Genomic DNA, 20,980 nt, shown 5'->3' with positions numbered 1-20,980 from the left:
GCGACGACCTCGCTCTTTCCCTCTTCGCTCGTTTTTTCGTCTCGCAAACAGGTCTACGACCCGATCTATAGCACCAAATACGTTATTACGTCATACCGTATAAATCAGCGTAGTGACGTCATTTCATTACGAGTTTACGCTACGTGAACGTATCACACACGCCTCATATCGTACACATGCGCTCGCGTTTTTTATGATCCTCTTCTTGAGTCCGAATCTGTGAGAATCTAAAAGCGGTGTATTTCCCACCTCTTTCTCGGGAGGAATTTAAAGGATTCGAGATTCGAGTGAGAAAATGTAATAGATACACTTTTTTCTCTTGGCCTTGCTCTGCGCCGCTGTCCCCAGCAAACGACAATGAATTGAAATGGATAGAAATAAATTCATTTCGACATTTTCAAATTTGCGCTTGAAATTTTTTGAATCCATTTGAATCCAAAAATAATGCATATATGAATGTAAATAAATCCGAATTCGACGTGTGTATCTAATTACGTATTTCACTCCATTTAAATATTCCAAAAGTATTCGAGAATTCTAAAGCGCGAACTTGGATAAATAAAAATAAAGTGAACTAAATTTCAATTTTCAATCCATTTGAATTCATTTACGTTTGCTGGGCGTGCAATTGCGCGAAACAATTGATTGTTTCCGCAAGTAGAACACAGAAGTGATAACGATATCAAAAGTCACTCATTTGTTATTCGATGACATAATGAAGTCATATAACTTTGGTGAAAATTTTTCTCAGAATTTTTCACATAATTTTTCAAAATTCTGTAAAATTTTATAACTTTCTCAGATTTTTTATACGAATTGGAATACTTTTTAAAAAACACTCAAAAAATTTACATCTTTTCTCAGAATTTTTCATATCTATTAATTATGAAATATTCTAAAATGTTACAAAATCTAAAAACGTTAAAAGTATTAAAAATTATGGGATGAGAAATCTTAAAATATTTGAGTTTACATGTATGAAAAATTCTAAGAGAAGATGCAGACTTTCTGCGTATTTCTGAGAAATGTTTCAATTCGTATGAAAATTATGAGAAAAATTTTTACTAGTGAAGAGTAACATTTATTGACTTACAAACGACAAACAAAGTAGTGACGTCATTGATGTTCTTATGACTTTATATTCTACCTGCGTCCATACCTTTTGTACATTTCTTCAATCTCAGCAAACATGATGACGTATTTCCTTTTTTACTGTTATTTATTCCCCTCAGAAGTCGAACCCACCAACCTCACCTTAGCATAAATTTCTTAATTATAATTCCAAAATAAAAATTTAATTTACAACTTCATTAATTTTTTCTACTTTCTACTTCGTGAAGTTGATCAATGTGACTTCTGAGAGGTTTATCTCTTGCCCAAGATTCTGCAAAGATGCTTGCGCGGAATGTTGTTAGAAGTTAGAAGATGTTATAATAATTTTCTTTAAGAAAACGTCAAGTTTAAAAATCAATATTGAGGAGTTTATTAAAAGACGTAGCGTACTACAGTCAACGTTTAAGAATCAAAAATTCTATCATCCTACATTTTGCATTATGATTTTTACTCCGTGCCCGCACAAAACTAGTCCACTTACACATTTCTTTCTCTGAGCCAATTTAATTAACTTCTTTCACAATGCAAAAATGCAGAGGATGATTCAAGAAAATGTTTAGTTGGAATAAAGACTTTATTGTAACATCGTTATTAATTTTAATGTACACAATTATCGTAAACCGACGGCTAGTTCTTAATTCATTATTGTAGTGCTTATCTCAGCAGTGTTGTGGATAAAATGCTAACTTATCTTTGGTATCGAAATATACAGTATGAGCTTGTCAATGAAGTTTGTCATTTTTGTCAGACGGTGTAAGACGAAGTGCTGTATAGCGACTTCGTAGACTGCGTTGCGCGTTATACTTGAGCCAATTGATAGATAAGCATTACATAGTCGCAATGGATGCAACCACTATGGATGCAACCACTTGTGCAATTAGTATTCAATACTTGTTTCTCTTCAACACATTTCAGTGACATTTAATATTTTATTTTTCTCTTTTACTTTTGAAAGAATACTCTTACGAATAATCTAATAACTTATTCATTAATAACGAGCAGGAATTGCTGAAACAAGTCTCCTTCTCGTACGCTCTATGCTAAAAGAACGTCTGATTGTCCTCGTATCGAAGCAACGCACACGACGTTTCGCGCGTAAAGAAACAAGCGGAAAAAGCAATGCAAAATACGCATAGTAAATGTAATTTAAAAAGCTTTATTGAACTTTTTTTCATTAAAACTTGTGGTGGGATAATTTCTGGACGCTCCGCACGTAGGAACTATTACAAACTGGATAACGCTACAAATCAAAGTGTCGACTGGATTCGTACAGAGGAATTCGCTGCGCGAAAGGGAAAAAGAGAAAGGATAGAGTAAATGCACGAACGCAGTTCGACTTACAACCCTTGTCAGTTCAATAAAACCTTTCCTCAATTTCACGCTTAACGATAGACTCGACGTTCAAGAAGCTGCTTCTCTTCCTCATGATCGTACGTATAATGCGCGTGTAAGGGGTAACTTACTAATGTAACTTATTTAACTCGGCGCGAAGGTACATCGTACAAAAAACTTAAGTTTAGCCCTATACGCCTATATCTTACGAATATATTTACACGGGTATCATTCAAATAAATAGTTTTAGTCTTTGCATCTAGAGCGGTCCTAGACGAAGCAAGCCTCTGTTACTGATTTCTGCAAAAGGCTAATGAGAAAATAAAGGCTGCGTGATGCTGCGCGACCGAGGCGAAATATTTTGGCGATTTCTTGCCCGCCTTGCTGGCGAGGGGATATGTCCTTAATTAGCGGTGTTATGTTACTAGCATACGCTAACATCTAGACTCTCCTAACTAATGGCATTTTTCCATTTTGACTCCCACGGCATCACGAAGGTACAATCTTGTATCTTGATCTCTCATAAATATTTAATCTTTGGAAAGAAATGGGACCCTCCTCCCCTAATTAACGGGCTACGTCGGATATGACTGCGATTTCCGATGGCTTTTTAAAAAACTTAACGGCGCGCTTTTATCAGTACGATTTATGTGGTATGATATAAAATAATTTGGTCACGTCTAAAATCTGCTAGCCGTAACAATGTGGCATAATAGTATTTCTGTGCAATATTTCTTTATACATATATCACAGAAGTCAATTAATTCCGTACACGCCCCTTACAGTTTTCAAGCGATGATTCCGAAAATAACTGTCGCTCACACACCTCGCAATGTCGCTTATAAAACGCTTAAGATAAATATTACAATAATTACTAACTTACATAAGGTACGCCTGAACATGGGCAATGGATAGTCTCTACAAAAAATATTTTTAAGTGTGGGCACTATTTACAATTTTCAATATTGTATCTCTTATGCAACGCCGCCGCACACCTATCTGAATATCCCGACAAGAAATATAGTTGCTTGTAAAATTAGCGTTTTGTGGATCTTAGAGGAAAAGACTCGATCCTTGTACTATTTTTTTTTAAACTTCCGTTTAAGATTTCTTAAATAAAAGATTACAGAGATATATCTCGCCTTCTCACGCGTTGTCTACCTTTATACTCGTGTACGCTTACGATGTACTCATCTACCATGAATACGCGTATACCCGTTTATAATATACCACGCATTCTCCACCGAGAACGATTCAATGTGACGGACTAGAATGTTTCAAGTATAGATTTTCCTTGCCAACGATTTTCTAATGTTTTTTCGATTCCATCCAACACGTCCTAGCACCGGACTGCCACGCTCTTCCGGATGATCGCTCATTTCCTCACTCCGCCGCCGCCGACTTCCGTCGTTCGTACCACCGATTTTTTACCATTCGCACTCGGCATAGTCCTCACGACACCAGAACTGTTCTTGTTAGCCTCGAATTTTTGCTGAAGCGACGCTACGTTGGATTTACCGCTCGCCATTTTTTGCAGTGGATTCGCCTTCGTTGCCGTACCTCCGTCTCCACTCTTAATTTCCGTTTTAACAGACCCTTTCGATGTCAAATTCGATGGCTTGGTAACACCGTTGTTCGCTTCCTTGGCAGACGGCGATAACGATTTAGACACACTCGCGTTGCCAGTCGGAGATTTTTTTCTTTCCGAGAGACCGACCGCTTTGCCTGTAACGCTGAACGGTTTCAACGGTGTTGTGGGCGTCTTCTGGCCACCCCTCGGCAGTGTCGGTGTCTTCTGAATGGTCTTCAGCGGGAGACTGAACTTGGGATTGCTGCCCACAACATCCGGCGACTTCGTTCCACCCTGATTCGAATTCGAACAGCTTGAGACCAAATCCGGGCTATTGAACTTTCCTGGATTATCCTTAGGACTACAAGGCACATTTTTGAGAGACACGGTTGTGTGTGATTCTTCTTTATCTACGTCGCTATTCGACCTGTTTACGTTCAGTTGCGTTTGTCTCGCGGTTGGACTCACGTCTGAATTCTGTCTGACCGTTGTCAAACTCGCGTCGGAAGCTTTCGAGGATTTCAAGGATTTTAACGTATTATCTGAACTTTGTCTTGCGAGTTTTACACTCGACTCGGGCGCATCTTTGGAAGTCGGGCTCTTCGCAATGTTCGGAGGTGTCTTAGTCCTATTTAACGGTGGCTTAGCTGGAACCTTGTTCTCAGTTTGGTCGTCCTTCTTGATATGTATCAAATTAGACGGTCGAGTCTTTGTTGAAGTGAACGATTTGAACCCTATAGAATTCTCAGGTGGCTTCATGCCAAGTTCCTTGGACAGCTCGTCGTTTACATTAGGATTATTAGATACGAGGGTATTCGGATTATTTTTACTGATCGATTTCAAATTGTCGTTCGCGTCCGAAATATTTTTACTCGGCTCTTTTCTTTCTACTTGCGGAACATTTATCACGGATGGATGAAGGTAACCGGAGCTGGTGGTGGAGCTTGAAGAATTAAATTTGCCGGACGTCGAGTTTGAATAAATGCTACCTGGTACTTTGTAATGGCTCGAATTCATGTAGCTACCCAAGGAATTGTTGGAGCCCGTATTTTCTGAATCTTTCATTGCAGTTTCCCCATTATTCTCCTTCTTCTTCCTGCTTAGTGTCGAAGTGGAATATATGGAATCAAAATTACGATTCGATATCTCTGATACAATCTCTGACAACAAGCCCATCGACTCCAAGCCGTTCGAACTGGCGGGAGTCGTTTCGATGCGTTTTGGCAGTTTATACTCATTATCGGCTGGCTCCAATTCCGCGTTTTTCCTATTCTTTTCTGGCACAGTTTCCTCTATCACCGCGTAGATATTATCATTCGTAGGCGATTCCTCCGTAATCTTCGTCAGAGACGATTCCGCGATCAAATTCATGCAGTCATCATAGATGTTCTCTAGCGGCTTCTGAACAGTTTTCACCGGTGGGTTCTGATAACCCGGCAGTCCTGGAATCTTTATCGCGCTCTCGGCTGCTTTTTCTGTCTGCGCAATATTCGGCGGGCCTGGAGGCGGCGACGTAGGCCTCGTGCTAGCGGGAATACTGGTGGGCCTCTTGACGGGCGTCGTCTGACGCATCGAACCGAACGTATGGATGAATGGTCTCGGCGTTATTTTACTGTCTCTCATTGATTGAGCACGCATGACCACATTTCTCTTCTCGACGTCGGTCACTGGTATCACTGGAATGACCGGCGTCGCGATCTCGATCTCCGTCTGTGGTATCGGATTGGAGATCTCGAGATTCCTCAATATCTCCTTGTCGATGACCTTATTGACCTTGTGATGCTGGCTCCTCGGCAAAGAATTTGTGTTCTTGTCATCCTTCTGTGAGTTGCTCTGGAAGTTGCTTCTCAGGATACCGGAGCCAGGACGCAACATCGACGCGATTCGGTTGAGAGTGCTGCCTTTTTCTGATTTCTTCTCGGGTTCCGGCAGAATCACGTTTGTCAGAGGCGTGCTGTTAGGTCTCTGCGGCTTCACAGGAGGCTCAAAAGTGGTTGGCGGTGGCGGGGCTGGACGCATAGGTACATTCGGGGCAGGTCTGGTAGGTACCTTGCCCACTAATTCGACGGATGTGCAAGTTGTAGCTGCCAGTACGGGACTACTGATCAATGGTCGTGACGTAGAACCGGGATTCAGTGGTGGCAACGTCGGTGCGGTCGAGTTCGAATCATTAGAATTGCTCAACAGATTGCTCCTTTGTGGCACATTGCACTTTTGTATGTTCGGCTTAACTATGTTTGTCTTGATCGCGACAGTTGGCATCCATCCCGGCGGAGGTGGAGCCGGTTTCGTCGGCTCGACCAGTTTGGACTGATTGTTCGAGTGGATCGGCGTGATCGTGAAGCCTTTAAATTGGCCAAACATGTTGTTGTTGTAGCGTTCGTCGGTCTCTGCCTTAGGCAACAAACTCACGCACGCGGGATCCTGACTCAGACTAGAATCGATCGTTTCGATGTTACGGGACATAGGGTTGGAACGATCGATCGTTTTGATTAGCAATCCATTGTGGCCGCGATCGGTCCTGAAATTTAAAGCAGAATTATAGGCGGAGGGATTGAGGAATTTGTAAGCGCGCAATTACGATACACAGCTAATGAATACACACTGTCCTCAGCAAAACAAATGTAATTATCTTTTTTATTTAGTATAAATTAAAGAACGTAAAGCGTTGTGCAGATCTCAATAATAAAATGTGTTTGTATCAAAACATAAAAATAATTTGAATGAGAAATAAATTTTAGATTGTTTACTACATACTACAGTTTAGTTGTAAGTATGTATGCTCCAACACATGCACGTATTTAACGTTATTCGAAAAATAATTATTCTACAAGCATTATCGTCAAATCTGTAGCTGTTTACCGCAAAAATTCAAACACATGCACATACAAGAAAATTGGCGGGGAGTGTTAGTTACAGATTAAGATATTAGTAGCAAGCGTTGGAAAAGAAGGAAAACGTTGATTACAAAGGAAGACTAAGAACACTTTATATCAGTACTATGTTTATTCAAATAAAATTGTACATTTTCATCTTTCTAAGTATGAGTAACATTATTGGATATCTAAATTTTATATCCAAGGAATGAATAAGGAATTAAAAAAATTCGTTTCTATAATTGAAATTAAGTACTTCTTACGTAATTATTAATGTAATAAAAAATGATTGTTAAAACTAAATGTCCAAATAGCATCTAATTGAAATTATCGATCCTCATAAAATGTCATAAAAGAATCAGTAAGAAAAGAATCTTCATTCATGCTCATGCTCACATAACATGATTCTGCACATGCTCTATACGTTATAAATAATCTCTCAACATCTCCGCCGTTGTATGGTGCAATATATCCATATTAAGTTTATAGTTTTTATGTGTATAAAAATTTGGGCTCTAACAATTGAGAACAGTATTTTGTTTTAAAAAGTTAACTACAGTTTTAACAGTTATAATGTGTGCACAGTATTGGCGAATTAATAACTTGAAAACTGCGAACAAAAAAAGCCATGTTAATAACTTTTTGTTATAAAATTTTTGCATTAAAGGCATATACATTAATGGCATGTATTTTAATATTGTGATGTAGAATGTTGTGCGTAAAAGTTACTGTTTGTGTAATTTCTATTTTGTTCATATAATTAATATATAATTAGTAAAATAAAGCTTTAAATGACATAATATAAGTTTATGTACGAGTACACAAATTGATGAGAACAAAATGCTGTTCATCGTAGCCACATTCTTTATCTAGATTTTCTAAGTACAATCACACAATGCATATTGCACCAAAGATGTATTCAATACAAAGTAAATAAAAATTGTACACATCAATAATACACGTACAATACTACATTTCGTTATTACTTATTGCATTAAAAACTCTGTTTGAAACAGATTTGATCACATGATAAATAATACAAACATGATAAATTTAATACCATTTAAATGCTTAGCTACTAATTATTTTAAAATCGTGTAAAAATATTATTATAATTTTGACTACAATATATTGGAGCATTATTATGACTATCAACAATTGCAATCACAGTAGGAATTACTTTAATGCACTTTAACATCTAGTAATGTCCAAATATTGCTTCTATATTGACCGCCACCGTTTTTGAATTCCCATATTATAATGCAAAAATCATAGCTCGCAAAACAAATGCGCTACGATATTCGCACTATATCGAATAAAACTGATCTTAAATATATGATCTATTTTATATTTATTATATAAAAAATATATTCACATTTCTGAGATTCGAACATTTCTTTTAAATTAGCGGAAATTATATTGAAAAAAAATTTTGTTTAAGATTATGTGCTATGTGCTTTAATCGGAATGATTCTTTTCAAATCTACCAAATCTCTGAAGATAAATTCTATTATTGTAAATTCTAAGACATTAAAAATTTATAAGTATTGTTATACGCTACGTAAATAGCAAATTTCTCTAATAACACATAATAAATTTTTACGTAAAATAATTGCACGTGAAATGAGATTCATACAAACAGATAAACAATCGCTTAGATCTTTGGTTTTAAGCTTTGAGCGGGTGCCGGTGGAGGCGGTGGTTTTTTATTGTAAAATGGAGCAGGCTCCTTATTAAACAATGTATCCGGCGTCTCTGAAGTAACGTCAGACGTACTAGCTGGACTTTCATTCAAGTGCTCAAACTTGAATTTGGTGTTTAACGTAAGTCCTTTATCGTTCTTAGATTTTTTCTGAATTTGCTGAATACGCTCCGATATTTTGGAGCCTAATTCCGGTTTAAGCGGAGTAAGGATTTTCTTCGATTGGACTTCAACGGTGGGTACCGAAAAAGTCGCAATCTTGTTACAAACTTCATGCGTTTGGGGTTTTGCGCTAACATCCGGCTTTGCGTCGCCGGACAACAATGATTTTCTATATTCGATATTATTGCTACACTTAATAGCATCCGGATTGGTGGTGGATATCAAATCAGCCTTAGTTATTTGAAGCGGCTCTTTGAGCCCGATGTCGTCACTAATCGTAAATATTTTCGCGTTACGAGAAGCATTCTTTTTCTTCGGCGCGAAATAAGTGGAGATTTCTATTCGCCATCCGAAGAATTTGGTACCGGCGGTGTAATGTGTCTTTGACGTAGGAACACGGGGTGATTTTTTGGCATGCGGTTTCTCTTTAAAACGGTCGAGACTAGATACGTACGTAGACACATCCTTCTTCCAGTGCTGTCCGGAATTCCTGACGTACCAGACACCGAATAGGAGCAAAGCTACAGCGGGCACCACTCCCAGGAAGATAACGTAAAGCGCAGTTATGAAATCGTTTCTCGCTTAAAACATACGAAATACGCATCATATAGTACAACTGACATCGATAAAATATAAATCTTAAATTAATCTTGAATTTGAAAAATTAAATCTTTTCTGTTCATTTATCAGATATTATTTTTTTAAATGAAATTCCAGAAACAAATTCTTTGTTTATTTATTAAGAGGCTATTAAAGTTTTTCCAAACATGTGTAGACCGAAATCCATTTCTTAAACGACAAGTATTCATGATCCATCTAGCTTTAATAAAAATAAGAAAATATGAGAGGAAAACAAAATATAAAAAAAATTGATAAAGTGGTACACACGAGGACAGAAATGCCTAGCCACCTGAATTTGCACAAGTATTAAGGCAAGTTTAAGATGAGAGCTCCTTTACCGTGTTTCGAGTAATCATTGTTCATAACGCACAAATATTTAGAAACAAGCTCGCATTTTAAACTTGCCTTGATACTCGTACATTTTCAGATGGCTAGGCATTTTTGTCCTCGTGTGTACATAAAGTGGTATAAATAAACTGATTATTTATGTATACTATCTTATTCCTCTCACTTTTCAATTTTTTATTGAATATCATTTTATGAATCTATCTTTTTCTAATATATGATGAGTTGAACATGTAAAGAATGCGCTATTTCCTACTTCTGTTAATAATAGTTTTGATGTCGATGCAAATCATTTTCATAAGCAAAGAGTTTGATAATTGTATTTCATTTTTAGATTTGTTTTTGCTTTCTATCGCCAAAAAATATTCCATGATCCAAAAATCAGCTCGCGGTTCAAACTTTGAGAATTTCTGAGGTAGACATAAAGTAAAGTAATTACCGTTAGGATCATCGGCTGGTCCGCTATCTTCGGAACCACCAACACCAGGCTGAAGGCAGTCGGGTGGTCGAAAACCACGATTACAATGGCAGTGGCCAAGGCTGTTACACACCCCGTTACCGTTGCAGTTATTTGGACAAGCTTTCCCACCGGACACGGAAGCTCTCAGATCCGCCACTGACATACACTTCTGATTAACGCACATCTAAACAATGTAAATAAATTATAATTATCCAAACTATCCCAAGATTATTGAATAACGCTTATATATATATATAAAAATTCTAAGTATATGTCACTGCTTTTTATAAATGTTTGGTATACATACGATATGCATTATGCATTAAATATTGCATTAAAACTTTAATTAAACTGAAATCTGAAATTATATAATATTACAATTGTTGAATTATAATTCATTATATATCGTTAATTATAATCATAACGTAGGTTAACACGATTGATATTTAACAAATATCAATTAGTAATTTAATTTTTATTATTACAGCTCGGTATTTACCATTTTCTCTTCATCTCTTTTTTAATTTGATAATAATGATTATTCTGCTTATTTACTTTAAGCTCCAATAAACTCCATTAATGGAAATGTTTTACCTTCCCAGGTGCACACTTGGCGCCATCCGGTGCGAGACCAGGGTCAACTTGACTCAATCCGAGATCGACTATGGCCGAACGACATGGAATTATTTTCCCACCATTATTGATGAACGAGTGGCTTAACGTCGCCACCGATTCCATACCAAATTCTAGTCGTTCGTTCAAATGTTTGCAGTGTAGCATGCCACAGAGAAGATTTCTACAACAGATCCATCCAAATCTGTCAAAATCTAACACGATTTTGTTTTCGTACACAATATAATCAACTTACTCATCGTTACATCTGATGAAACTTGAGTCGATACGATTGTAACCACAGTTACCATTTTTCGTGCCCCTGTTATTCATCTCATAACACTGCGTGTCGGAGGACCAACCGGTGGGACCCCACAATAATTTACATTGATCGTCGTGAGTCCTGCATGAGCCCTGATAGCAAAAGGCTTTGCCCACACTGCAGGTCTCACCATCCATTTTAAACACGTCCGCCGGACAATATTCGCTCTGACCAGTGCAATATTCCGGCAGGTCGCACTCGTGCTCGGCATTTCGGCACTCCGTGCCTGCGGTCTTCGGTCTGCAAGTTTTCAGGTCGCAGCACTCGCCAGTCGCGCAGCTCGCGTTGCTGTGCAGCATACAGGTGGTCACGTTGCAGCATGGATTGTCGCAATTCTCCTTCAGGCCGCAATCGCACTGTTCGCCCGGCTCGACGAATCCATTACCGCATATAGGACTATCGAAAAGCTTCTGCGGTTTGTTCCTCAAGCAATAATCCATACCGTGCTCGAAGGCTAGAGCTAGATGTTCCAAGGAACATGTGGACCAATGCGTTGGTCCAGATGACCCGCTGGACGACGCCATTATGCACCTATTATACAAGAGAGATACACATTAACATAATTGAAGCTAGATTAGATAAACAATCCAATATATTGCACAGAAGGTTTGCGCGATTTCATGAGATTGTTAATCTTAAAAACTATAACATTATCCACAATTAGGCTCCAATAAAAAAATCTCAATTATCCAGAGTGATGCCAAAATGCCAAACATATATAATATGTTCTTGTAATAAATTACATATAAGTATAAACGTTTCGGTCTGCGATTTAGATCTTCAGTATAAACAAAACTAATGAAAAGTTAAAAAACGAGTTACAATTATCGACTTTTTTAAAATAACTAAAATTATAAAACATACAGCAATTGTAATCTTGTTACATTGTCGCATTTTTCAGGCAGCGCGATTAAAACGTCATTAATTATATTTTCGCATATCGCAAAATAAAATGGATTCTTTTTGTGATACATTTAACGTTTAAAATATTAAAAAGAGACAAGTTAGTTTTACGACGTACTTCTCTTCGGGACAACCGCAATCCGGTCCGTCGTGTTCCATGCCAAAATTATGGCCCATTTCGTGGGCGACAGTGGCCGCGACCAGGCCGACAACGTTCGAGTGATCCATGGAGACACCGCCGGAGAACTCGTAGGTGCATATCGGTCCCTTGAGAGCCTTGCCGACTACCCCGCCTTCGAAGGTGATTCGTCTGTTAAATAAACATCACTCATCACTATGTACAATAAGATGGAACATGCAATTATAGCTGCATCTGCATACTCACGTCAACAACTGGGCGTTATCATTAGGAATATCCTGAACCAGCTTCTCCCTGCGGTAACGCAGGAAATTCGACAGTGTAGTGTCGCCATTTGGCGAGAGTGTTATCTCGTCCGATTCGGACCACACTTGCACGCCGACCAGGGCGATGAATATGTTTAGCGGCATATACAGCTGCAAACACGTCGTCGTATACTGTCTCGTATTTTACATAGAGATTTCGCGGTACCGTGATACGCGGTAAGGTCGAGTCAGTGCTAATTAATCTCTCTGTCTCGCTGTGTCAGAGAGAACGCAGAGTATACAGGACGACGTCACCCGCGTTCTCTCGTTTGCCGAGATATTAGAGGTCCAAATTGAGATCCGTCATTGTCGTTGTTGATAAATTAAAAGTAAAAATGGAAGCAACTTCGTGGAAGCTTCGTGAAAACTAGTTAATATAATTGAACTTTCCTGTAACTTTCAAGCGAATGTAGCGAGTTAAGTTGAAATTTAATTATCGAAAAATTTTGAAAAATATATATATTGCGTATAACAATGTATATTTTGTAGCAAAAAAACGATATTTCAATTTTAAAACAAAAATACATATATTGATCGTGAAATAGTTATAGAGTATAACGGAGTTTAAGCAAAGCAGGTGTATATAAATAATTATACGTAATTATTTTAATAAAACTTATTGAAGTTCTTGCACTCGAAGTTATTTCCTTTTTGCAGAAAGGAAGGCTCTCGCACATTCACGTGAACGTAATTATATGTATAATAGTCAATTGCCCTAAATAAAGTAAAATTCGTAGAACCGTTGAAGCTGACAGCTAAAAAGATATATTCTAGAGATATCTTTTAGGAGAAGGAAACCGCAAATGTTCAAAACGACTAATGGGATAATGGAGTTGTCGAGTTAGCGCTGCGCGCTTCAGATCGTTCTCATTTAACTTGAGGTCGAAAGGAATTACACGTCCAATTAAGTTTCGACGACGACGTTACTTACAGCGTTGATAATGTTGGCGATGTCCTTACAGTGCTGATGCACTTTGTCCAGGTTCTCGTCGAGCGCGGTGTATTCCTTCTTGTCGATTACAAGTACTAACTCCACGTAACGCGATTGTCTGTTCGCGTTATAGGGTCCACGGATAATTTCAGCCGCTCTTTTGTGCTACAAAAAAAAAAAAAGAATACAGCGACGTGGCATCATAAAATATCAACCATGTAATTCATTAATTTCATTAAAACTAACAAAAATACAAAATGATGCATAAAATAAAAAATATAATTGTCCTGAGATAGATGTAATCGTTAACTGTCTCTTCTCCAAGTACAATTTCCAGAAACTTTCAGTGCTAAATAATCCGTTAATTGTAGAAAATTCTGTTCAAATTTTCGCTAAACGCAAGACAATTCCCGAGCTACGAACTATTCGCGATTGCCGCAACAAGAAAATGGAAAGAACGGAAGAAGGGTGTACACGCAAGACGTTGAGGGTCTATACCAAGACCTATGTGACTACTTTCTTTGAAGTCGTATAATTTACCGGAGAAGCGGTTTGCGCGAATTCCTTTTTCTCTTTCCTTTTCTTTTGCTGTTGTTCTGTATACGTACCCTGGAGAACCTTTTAATCTCGCGATGATCACGAGGGAGAACGTCGTGAGGCGGCGTGCCTTCGTAACCTGTAACCAAGGAAAAACATCAAACAGGGGACACGATCGTCGGCAGCAGGATTCCCGGTAGGACCAAGGAGAGGACAAAGAGTCTCCACGACTGAGGGCCTTGCTCTCACATTCGTTAAGACCGTTAAGGAGAGACCAGTCTTCCCAAGGCGAGTCTTTGAGCTCGCGTCGGGGCACTGCCATCGAGAAGAACGGAGGACCCGGTCCCGTGCTTGTTCCTCCGTGCTAAAAGATCGTATTTCTAAGAGTCAAAGCTCGTGAATACTTTTAAAGAAACCCGCGGAAATCGCCTCGATGACAGGATACTCCCGCGACAACGACGGATGCGATCTTGGAACGACTGAATTGCAAATGTGTCAGGTGAGTCAGCATGTTTAGTCATTGGAAAATTCTGAGATTCTCATTATGAATCTTGTTAAGCTTATGTCAACCGGAAATATATCATGTATCTTCTCGAGCTAATAATCATTTAAATTTTTTATGACATCCTTCCAAAGGAATAAATGTTTACAACGTTAATAAGTCACGTTAGTTTACGTTAATTATACTAGTTTAGTTAAGGTTTTGTACAAGAGCAAAAAAAGACAGTTTCATTTTCCGAGCTCAAATCTGCCATCGAAATATTTCTATCAGGTCTTTGCGATGCAATAAAATACATTTTTTTTCCAATGTAAAGTTTTATTAAAATAAAAAAAAAATTTAAAGTTTAGTATATAATTAGCGTTTTAAAAAAGTAATGTAAATAAGTATATTTCATCGATTCTGTAATTATACAATGCCTTTCTTTTCAATAATGTGTTTCCCACAAACACAGCAGAAATAGTTTCGATTAGATTTTTATTCTATGTAATTTTCCTTACCTCTGTTTTTTTTTAACATTACCAATAATAATATATGATTCTTGCAAGAATATTCCGATTTACAACGGTAAATTAGCCGATGCTAATTAATTGCGATGCTTACCGCACGTATTATTGGCAATGAGATCGCTGTGCTTGTAAAGGTAATGCGCGGAATCCAAGCTCTCATCTTCCGGATGGATGTGGTGGAGGTTCTCACCATCGAAGATGACACCGCGCAATCCTCTGCAAGTGGATAACGCCACCCACGAGCCAGGAACATCTCGAACGCTACCTTGGTAATGACAGAGTTCCTGCAAGGATTCACGCAATTCACGAATGCCATTCGCATAAGTTAAACAGCGTTAATAGAACTCTCATTATAAAATTCGCTTTATCACGTAATTCGCTTTTCGCTTTTCCGCTTCGCGTACATACACGCGTTCCCGATTTTCTCTTGTAACAACTCAAGGTACGCAGAATACGGAAAAGTTTCCTCGCGAAAATATAGATATGCAGTTATTCACGAATAAAAGCATACTTTTAATCAGATTTATGTTTCAGCCTTCCACCTTGATCCTTTGCATTCTACGTCGAAGTGGAGTCGACGCAGCACTTTGCGGCAATAAGCTTTCGCATAGTTCTTCAAACATTCAAAACAGCGCGCGATTGTACTTGGCAAACGATATTATTAAAATCTCCATAAATACTCCGAAAGAAATAATCTAAATAAATTTAGATTATACGCTACACGTATATTGAAGCGACTATAAATTAAATTAAAAGTGAAATATTTTATCTTCGCTCATTTGCGAGAAGTGATTTGGAGCGCGAGGCATTACGTGTATTTGCGAATTTGAGATCTGGCCTCAACTTTATTATTTTAATTCTTTCACGGTTTATCCGATTCATGACGCTCATGAATCGCGCGGGCGTAATACGCGGAGAGATCGCGAGATGCCCGTGCGCTGCTGCAGCTGCAGTTCGCGCGGGCTTATCTCGGCTTCTCAGACGCATCGGAACCGTACATCGGCTCAGTACAAATATAGTTGTCCCAGATTCTGGGCGTGCACACGCTGCTGGCGAACCCCGGCGATTTTTCACGTTCCTTTTTCCGCCGCGAGGAAAACGAGGGAGGAGACCCGTTACCTCGGAGAGCAAGCACGTTACTCTCCCAAAAGGAATTGCTTCAACAAAGAAGCACGATCTTACAGGCGCGAGAAAGGACGGGGAGGGCTATCGGGATCGTCTTTGAAACGAGGCGCTTTCTCCGTTACGAGAGCCATCGATCGTGGTCCATTATCCGATTGCCGCATAGGAAGGTGTATACGGCGACGTGACGGGCGAGATTGAATTAACGAGAGGACGTGTCGGTATCGTTAAATCGTCGTATCGATTATTTAATGCAACCGCGACTCTTATTTATTGTCGATGACGCAGCGGCTCGCCTGTGGCGTTGGTTTTACTTCAGCGTCGTCCTTCAAAAATGCCGCAGCAGAGAGGAAGAAGCTCCTCACTGCGGCGCGGGCGCTTCAATCTCGATGATGCTTGAGGTCGATTTTTCCGCAGCGTAAATTTACTTTTGCTACTCGAGAGACATAAAAACGCCACGCTCCTCAAAAATTTAATATCAAATATTATTTAGTTTCAATGTTAAATAAAGCGAGAAAAAAATTCATCACAAGAATATATTCGTATTTATGCTTGAATATCGAATGATCTAAAAATTCAAGGACTCTAACACGCGTGATGTTAGAAATTTATATCCAAGGATTCGTGTTATCGCGTACCTGAATATTCCGGAGCACAACTATAGTTGACAATGTTTTTTCCCTTTTTTTTAAATAGAAAGTAGAACGCGTCCGAAATTTTTTCCACGAATACTCCTTTATATACGGAAAAAACAATTTTGCTATCTAAAAATTTAGCTGGATACAGATCATAAAATAATTTTACGTTGGATTATCAAAAATAATTACGTGAATTCAATTACAATGATATTGATGCAAAGAGTTTTGACAGTGTAGCAATCAGTTTAAACGTCCGATCGAAATTTTTTTAGGTTCAGCATAATGATTTTTAGATCATAATGAACATAATGTATTTCAGCAAAATTGTCCTTTCCGTGTTCAAGCCTTGGCACATTGTGTTTTTCAAGTCAAAGAACGAAATCTTTGCACGCGTCGCCGATATATATATAATAATATCCTTGTGCGCATTTACGCGCTTGGTTCACGTAAGAAATCCATCGTCTAAATGCGTCCAAGGATATAATCGCCGGGGCCCGCTGATATATAACAGATAAAAGCGTACGGCTTGATTCATTGTCGGATAAGAGAAAAATTTCGCGAGAGCGTAACGTGCCCCATGGAAAGCGCGTTACGAGGCGTGTCGGTGGAATATGAAATTTTGTATTCGCCCACGGTAAGCTTATCCCCGCTTCTATTAAATGTAATATCGCGTGTGCGCCGCATCGGGGATTATGTAGATTTATATCACGAGAGCTGTGCGAAAGAAAAATACATTTCGTAACAGCCGCGTTCTTATTACCAGGGCGTAAATTTCAGAACCGCGTTGAGAGCATAAAAGGACCCTACCTATCTGCATAATAACGGATCCCCCCCTCTGCCCTCTCCTCTCGCTGATTTTTCCACCCGTGAAATTTTCGCATCAGGTTTCGTCGAAGGTACAAGTATCGAACATTTATTAGGTTCTCGATCTACAAAATTATGTTCAATTTTATATCTATTATGTATGTGCGTTTGTGACTTGAATTTTGATGCGCATTATCGGCGTATAAAGGAATAAATGGTATTATGGCCATCTATTTATATTTTATACAATAATTTTGTTAATAATCAATATTTTGAAAACGGTTATATTCATTAAACTATTCTTTAATAAATTCTAGACTCAAAGTTGTGACATATTTATTATATTGAATGTTATTTATAAAAATATAGCGGCACTGCATGACGGATCCAAGAAAAACAGGGATGGTAAATATGACACACAAATAAATTTAAAAAATTTTAATTTAAAAAATGTAGTGCTTTGTTATAAAATTATATATTTATTCAAAATAAAGAGAGAATATTGCAGAATATATGTGCAAATATATGTAAGCATTAACCTATTTCATATAGATTAGCAGTAAAATTACAGTCAACTTGTCGAATAATTTCGATATGAAAACTTTAAAAGAGGCTATATTATCTCTGTTGAGATGTTGGTACGCATAAAGGTCCACAATAGTAAAATCCCAAGTTATTGTTTAACTTTGCATAACTCGAAATGTGTATGTATAAACGAATAAAGAGTTAAACAACAAAACAATACTCGAGTGTGCTAGCATTTTTATGATAATATGCTCAAGTTTGAAAAGAGTGAAGAAATATGTATAAATAAATGTTAAAATAAACCTTGAAAAAGTTTAAAAATGTTCGAAAATAAAAATACCTCATAATAAATGCCGACTATTGTGAATTAGCTCCATTCTTCACTACACAATAGCAGGCTACTAAACAAATGATTTCCTAAATAATTACTAGAATGCGTCACCTAATAAAGGAGATAGCACGAATGGCCTTAATATCACTTTCTATTCCACTACAAATATAAATTGTATGCACTATCGAAACTAATTGTAAATACTTTTATATGTTCTTATTTTACATGGAAAAAAATGTTTTTGTTGACGTATTAAAAAATGTTTAGATATAAAATTGAATATAATTGTGCTACATCATTGAAATAATTATAAAGAATATCAAGCAATGCAGCAAAAATTTTTGACATGCTAGCAATCAGTTTAAGCATATAAATACATAATTATTTTGATGGTCTAAAAAATTATTTTCAGGTAAAAAATTTATTCAGCAAATTTTTAGATGCTTTAGCAAAATCATTCTTTCAGTCCTTTTTTATGTGTCATACATTTTAAAAAATTATTTCAAAAATTTTACACAACGTTTCAAAGAGTTAGAATTACACTAGTATTTTTAGCTTATTCCGTATTTTCTGCTTTAACGAGCTCAAAATTGGTTCATCCGTGCGGATAAACGGTATTTATGCTGCGAAGAACGGGAGGTGGAACGATGGAAGGTACAGTCGTTAACCGGAGCCGCCAATTAATTAAATACAATTGTGCAAAACAGTAAGTGCCGCGGCAACGAACTCCATCAGTTGGCGGCGAGGAGTTTTACATTTTCCGCTTGACTTTCGTTCCACATTCTGGATGACTTTTTTGCGTTCATCATTGTTCCATTATATGTAATCGAGCAAAATATTACGATCGAATAAACCGCTAGTCTTTGTTTTTTACAGTTACAAAGCTACATGATTTATTTTCTATGTTATTGCTTTTAAAATTAAATTTTTTATACAATGAAAATGTTTTATTTTAAAACTACATCATCAAAATGCATCAAAATATAATAATAAAATTAAAATAAATACAAGTTACATGAATATATTATTTTTTTAGCATATATCTCATTGTAAAAAAAATTGCAAAAAATTTGTTCTTTATTTTAAATATGAATATATATTATTTTTCATTCTTTTTATTCTGCCTAAAATATCATATATAAAGAGAGAGAGAGATAGAGACATTCGTTTTAAGACAAATAAATTATTTGTTGCATAACAGAATTTAAATTTAAATTGGCACAAACTTAAATTTGCTTGTAAATGCTTTAATAAATTTCACACCGATTCTGCTCCAATTAAACCAAAAAGGCATAGTAATTGTACCAATAATCCCGTCCACAGAGATATTTTCAGCTTCATGTTGCATCGTAACAATTTGTTATCGCTTTCGCGTAAAACTCTGCTTTCACCGAGATGATGTAGTCACATGATTTTGGACAACGCTTCGTATAATTAAAGAAACATTTCAGAAATACTTTCACAATTTCCGTAAACTAAGGAGAAATTTGATTATCGTTGATTCAGCACGAGCAAAATTTAATATAACCGGTTTTTGCCCAATCGGCGCACGTCGACTAACGTAACATATTGAAGTAATATATTCAACACCCTCGGCTTTTTATTTTTTTCTCCTTCGTACAATACGTCTGTACTGTGTAATATGTCTTATCTATTTTACCCACACACACACACTAGGCAGCCAAGTAAAATCGACTATCTACAGAAACGTTATGATAGCGGAACTAGACGTTTGGCAGGAACAATTTCCGAGGTAATCCTCGCGTTTTGCACGATACACTCCGCAGAAACATCGCGCGACCGCTGCAATTTAACGTATTCCGGGTGTTCCATCAGCTTTCCTCCTCCCTTTTTTCCCCTCTTTTTTCTTCTCGTCCTTCCTGCCTTTCTCTTCCACCGCGAGCATTTGAATTATAAAGCGGAAACGCCGCGACCACCGCCGCTCATGCACGGTTTTAACGTGACGGGGTTGTACATACGCCCGCCGCGCCGTTCGCCCGAGACCAGCACGCCGCTACACACTTGCGTGTGTTTATAGCGAGACGTTCTATTAAACATGTAGACGGCAAACGGAGTGAGTGAAGTGAGTCACCTCGATCGATTTTGGTCGAGCCGGATATTATACCTGTACGGGAACGGGGAAGAGGGCCGGGCCTGTCTACCTTTTCCGTCAGCGCGATGACGGCAGACAGATACGAGGAGAGGGCACGAACACCCGCGGAGATTTTTAATTTTCGTGCGACCGGAAGTACGAGCCGAGTGTGGAATTAAATGAACTTTCTCACAAAACAGATTGCTACGCTGTCTAGGAAGGAGAAAATTGCGATTCTCTTCGTTCAAAACGGAGATTATCTTTTATCACAATGCGTTATTTCTCTTTTGTCCGACATCTGCTTGTTGAACTGGCTGAATAAAACATCGTCTACCGAGTTTCCCAATTTTGGTCCGTTTCTGTTGCAAAAATGCTGTGGTAGTAACGTGGAATATGGTAACGGCAAGTTGGTAGATATTAATACAATGGGATTGAAGTTAAATTAAAATTAAATTGTGTGGGGCGACCTTCTTTACATGGACGTATCGTAAAATCGATGATTCTACAGCCAGGCGGTAGTAGAAATGTCA

The 20,980-nt window shown here is 37.8% G+C and overlaps 1 protein-coding gene across 2 annotated transcripts in view; it reads right to left on the bottom strand.

Annotated features, from left to right (window-relative positions):
- Positions 1-1,668: 1,668 nt before the first annotated feature.
- The window catches only part of LOC105206612, a 110,876-nt gene continuing 91,564 nt past the window's right edge, over positions 1,669-20,980 (bottom strand). For both annotated transcript variants that reach the window (XM_039458981.1, XM_011176097.3), the window contains 10 exons: positions 15,033-15,222; positions 14,002-14,069; positions 13,394-13,558; positions 12,404-12,573; positions 12,137-12,328; positions 11,050-11,646; positions 10,776-10,977; positions 10,161-10,365; positions 9,210-9,336; positions 1,669-6,536 (listed from right to left, as the gene is read on the bottom strand). In XM_039458981.1, coding sequence (XP_039314915.1) covers positions 3,821-6,536; positions 9,210-9,336; positions 10,161-10,365; positions 10,776-10,977; positions 11,050-11,646; positions 12,137-12,328; positions 12,404-12,573; positions 13,394-13,558; positions 14,002-14,069; positions 15,033-15,222 — 4,632 coding nt within the window. In that variant the 3' untranslated portion in view covers positions 1,669-3,820. The remainder of the gene's footprint in view (positions 6,537-9,209; positions 9,337-10,160; positions 10,366-10,775; positions 10,978-11,049; positions 11,647-12,136; positions 12,329-12,403; positions 12,574-13,393; positions 13,559-14,001; positions 14,070-15,032; positions 15,223-20,980) is intronic.

This window comes from Solenopsis invicta, chromosome 16, assembly GCF_016802725.1.
Source record: "Solenopsis invicta isolate M01_SB chromosome 16, UNIL_Sinv_3.0, whole genome shotgun sequence".
Classification (NCBI taxonomy): Eukaryota; Metazoa; Arthropoda; class Insecta; order Hymenoptera; family Formicidae; genus Solenopsis; species Solenopsis invicta.
This window is presented reverse-complemented; position numbering and strand designations above follow the sequence as displayed.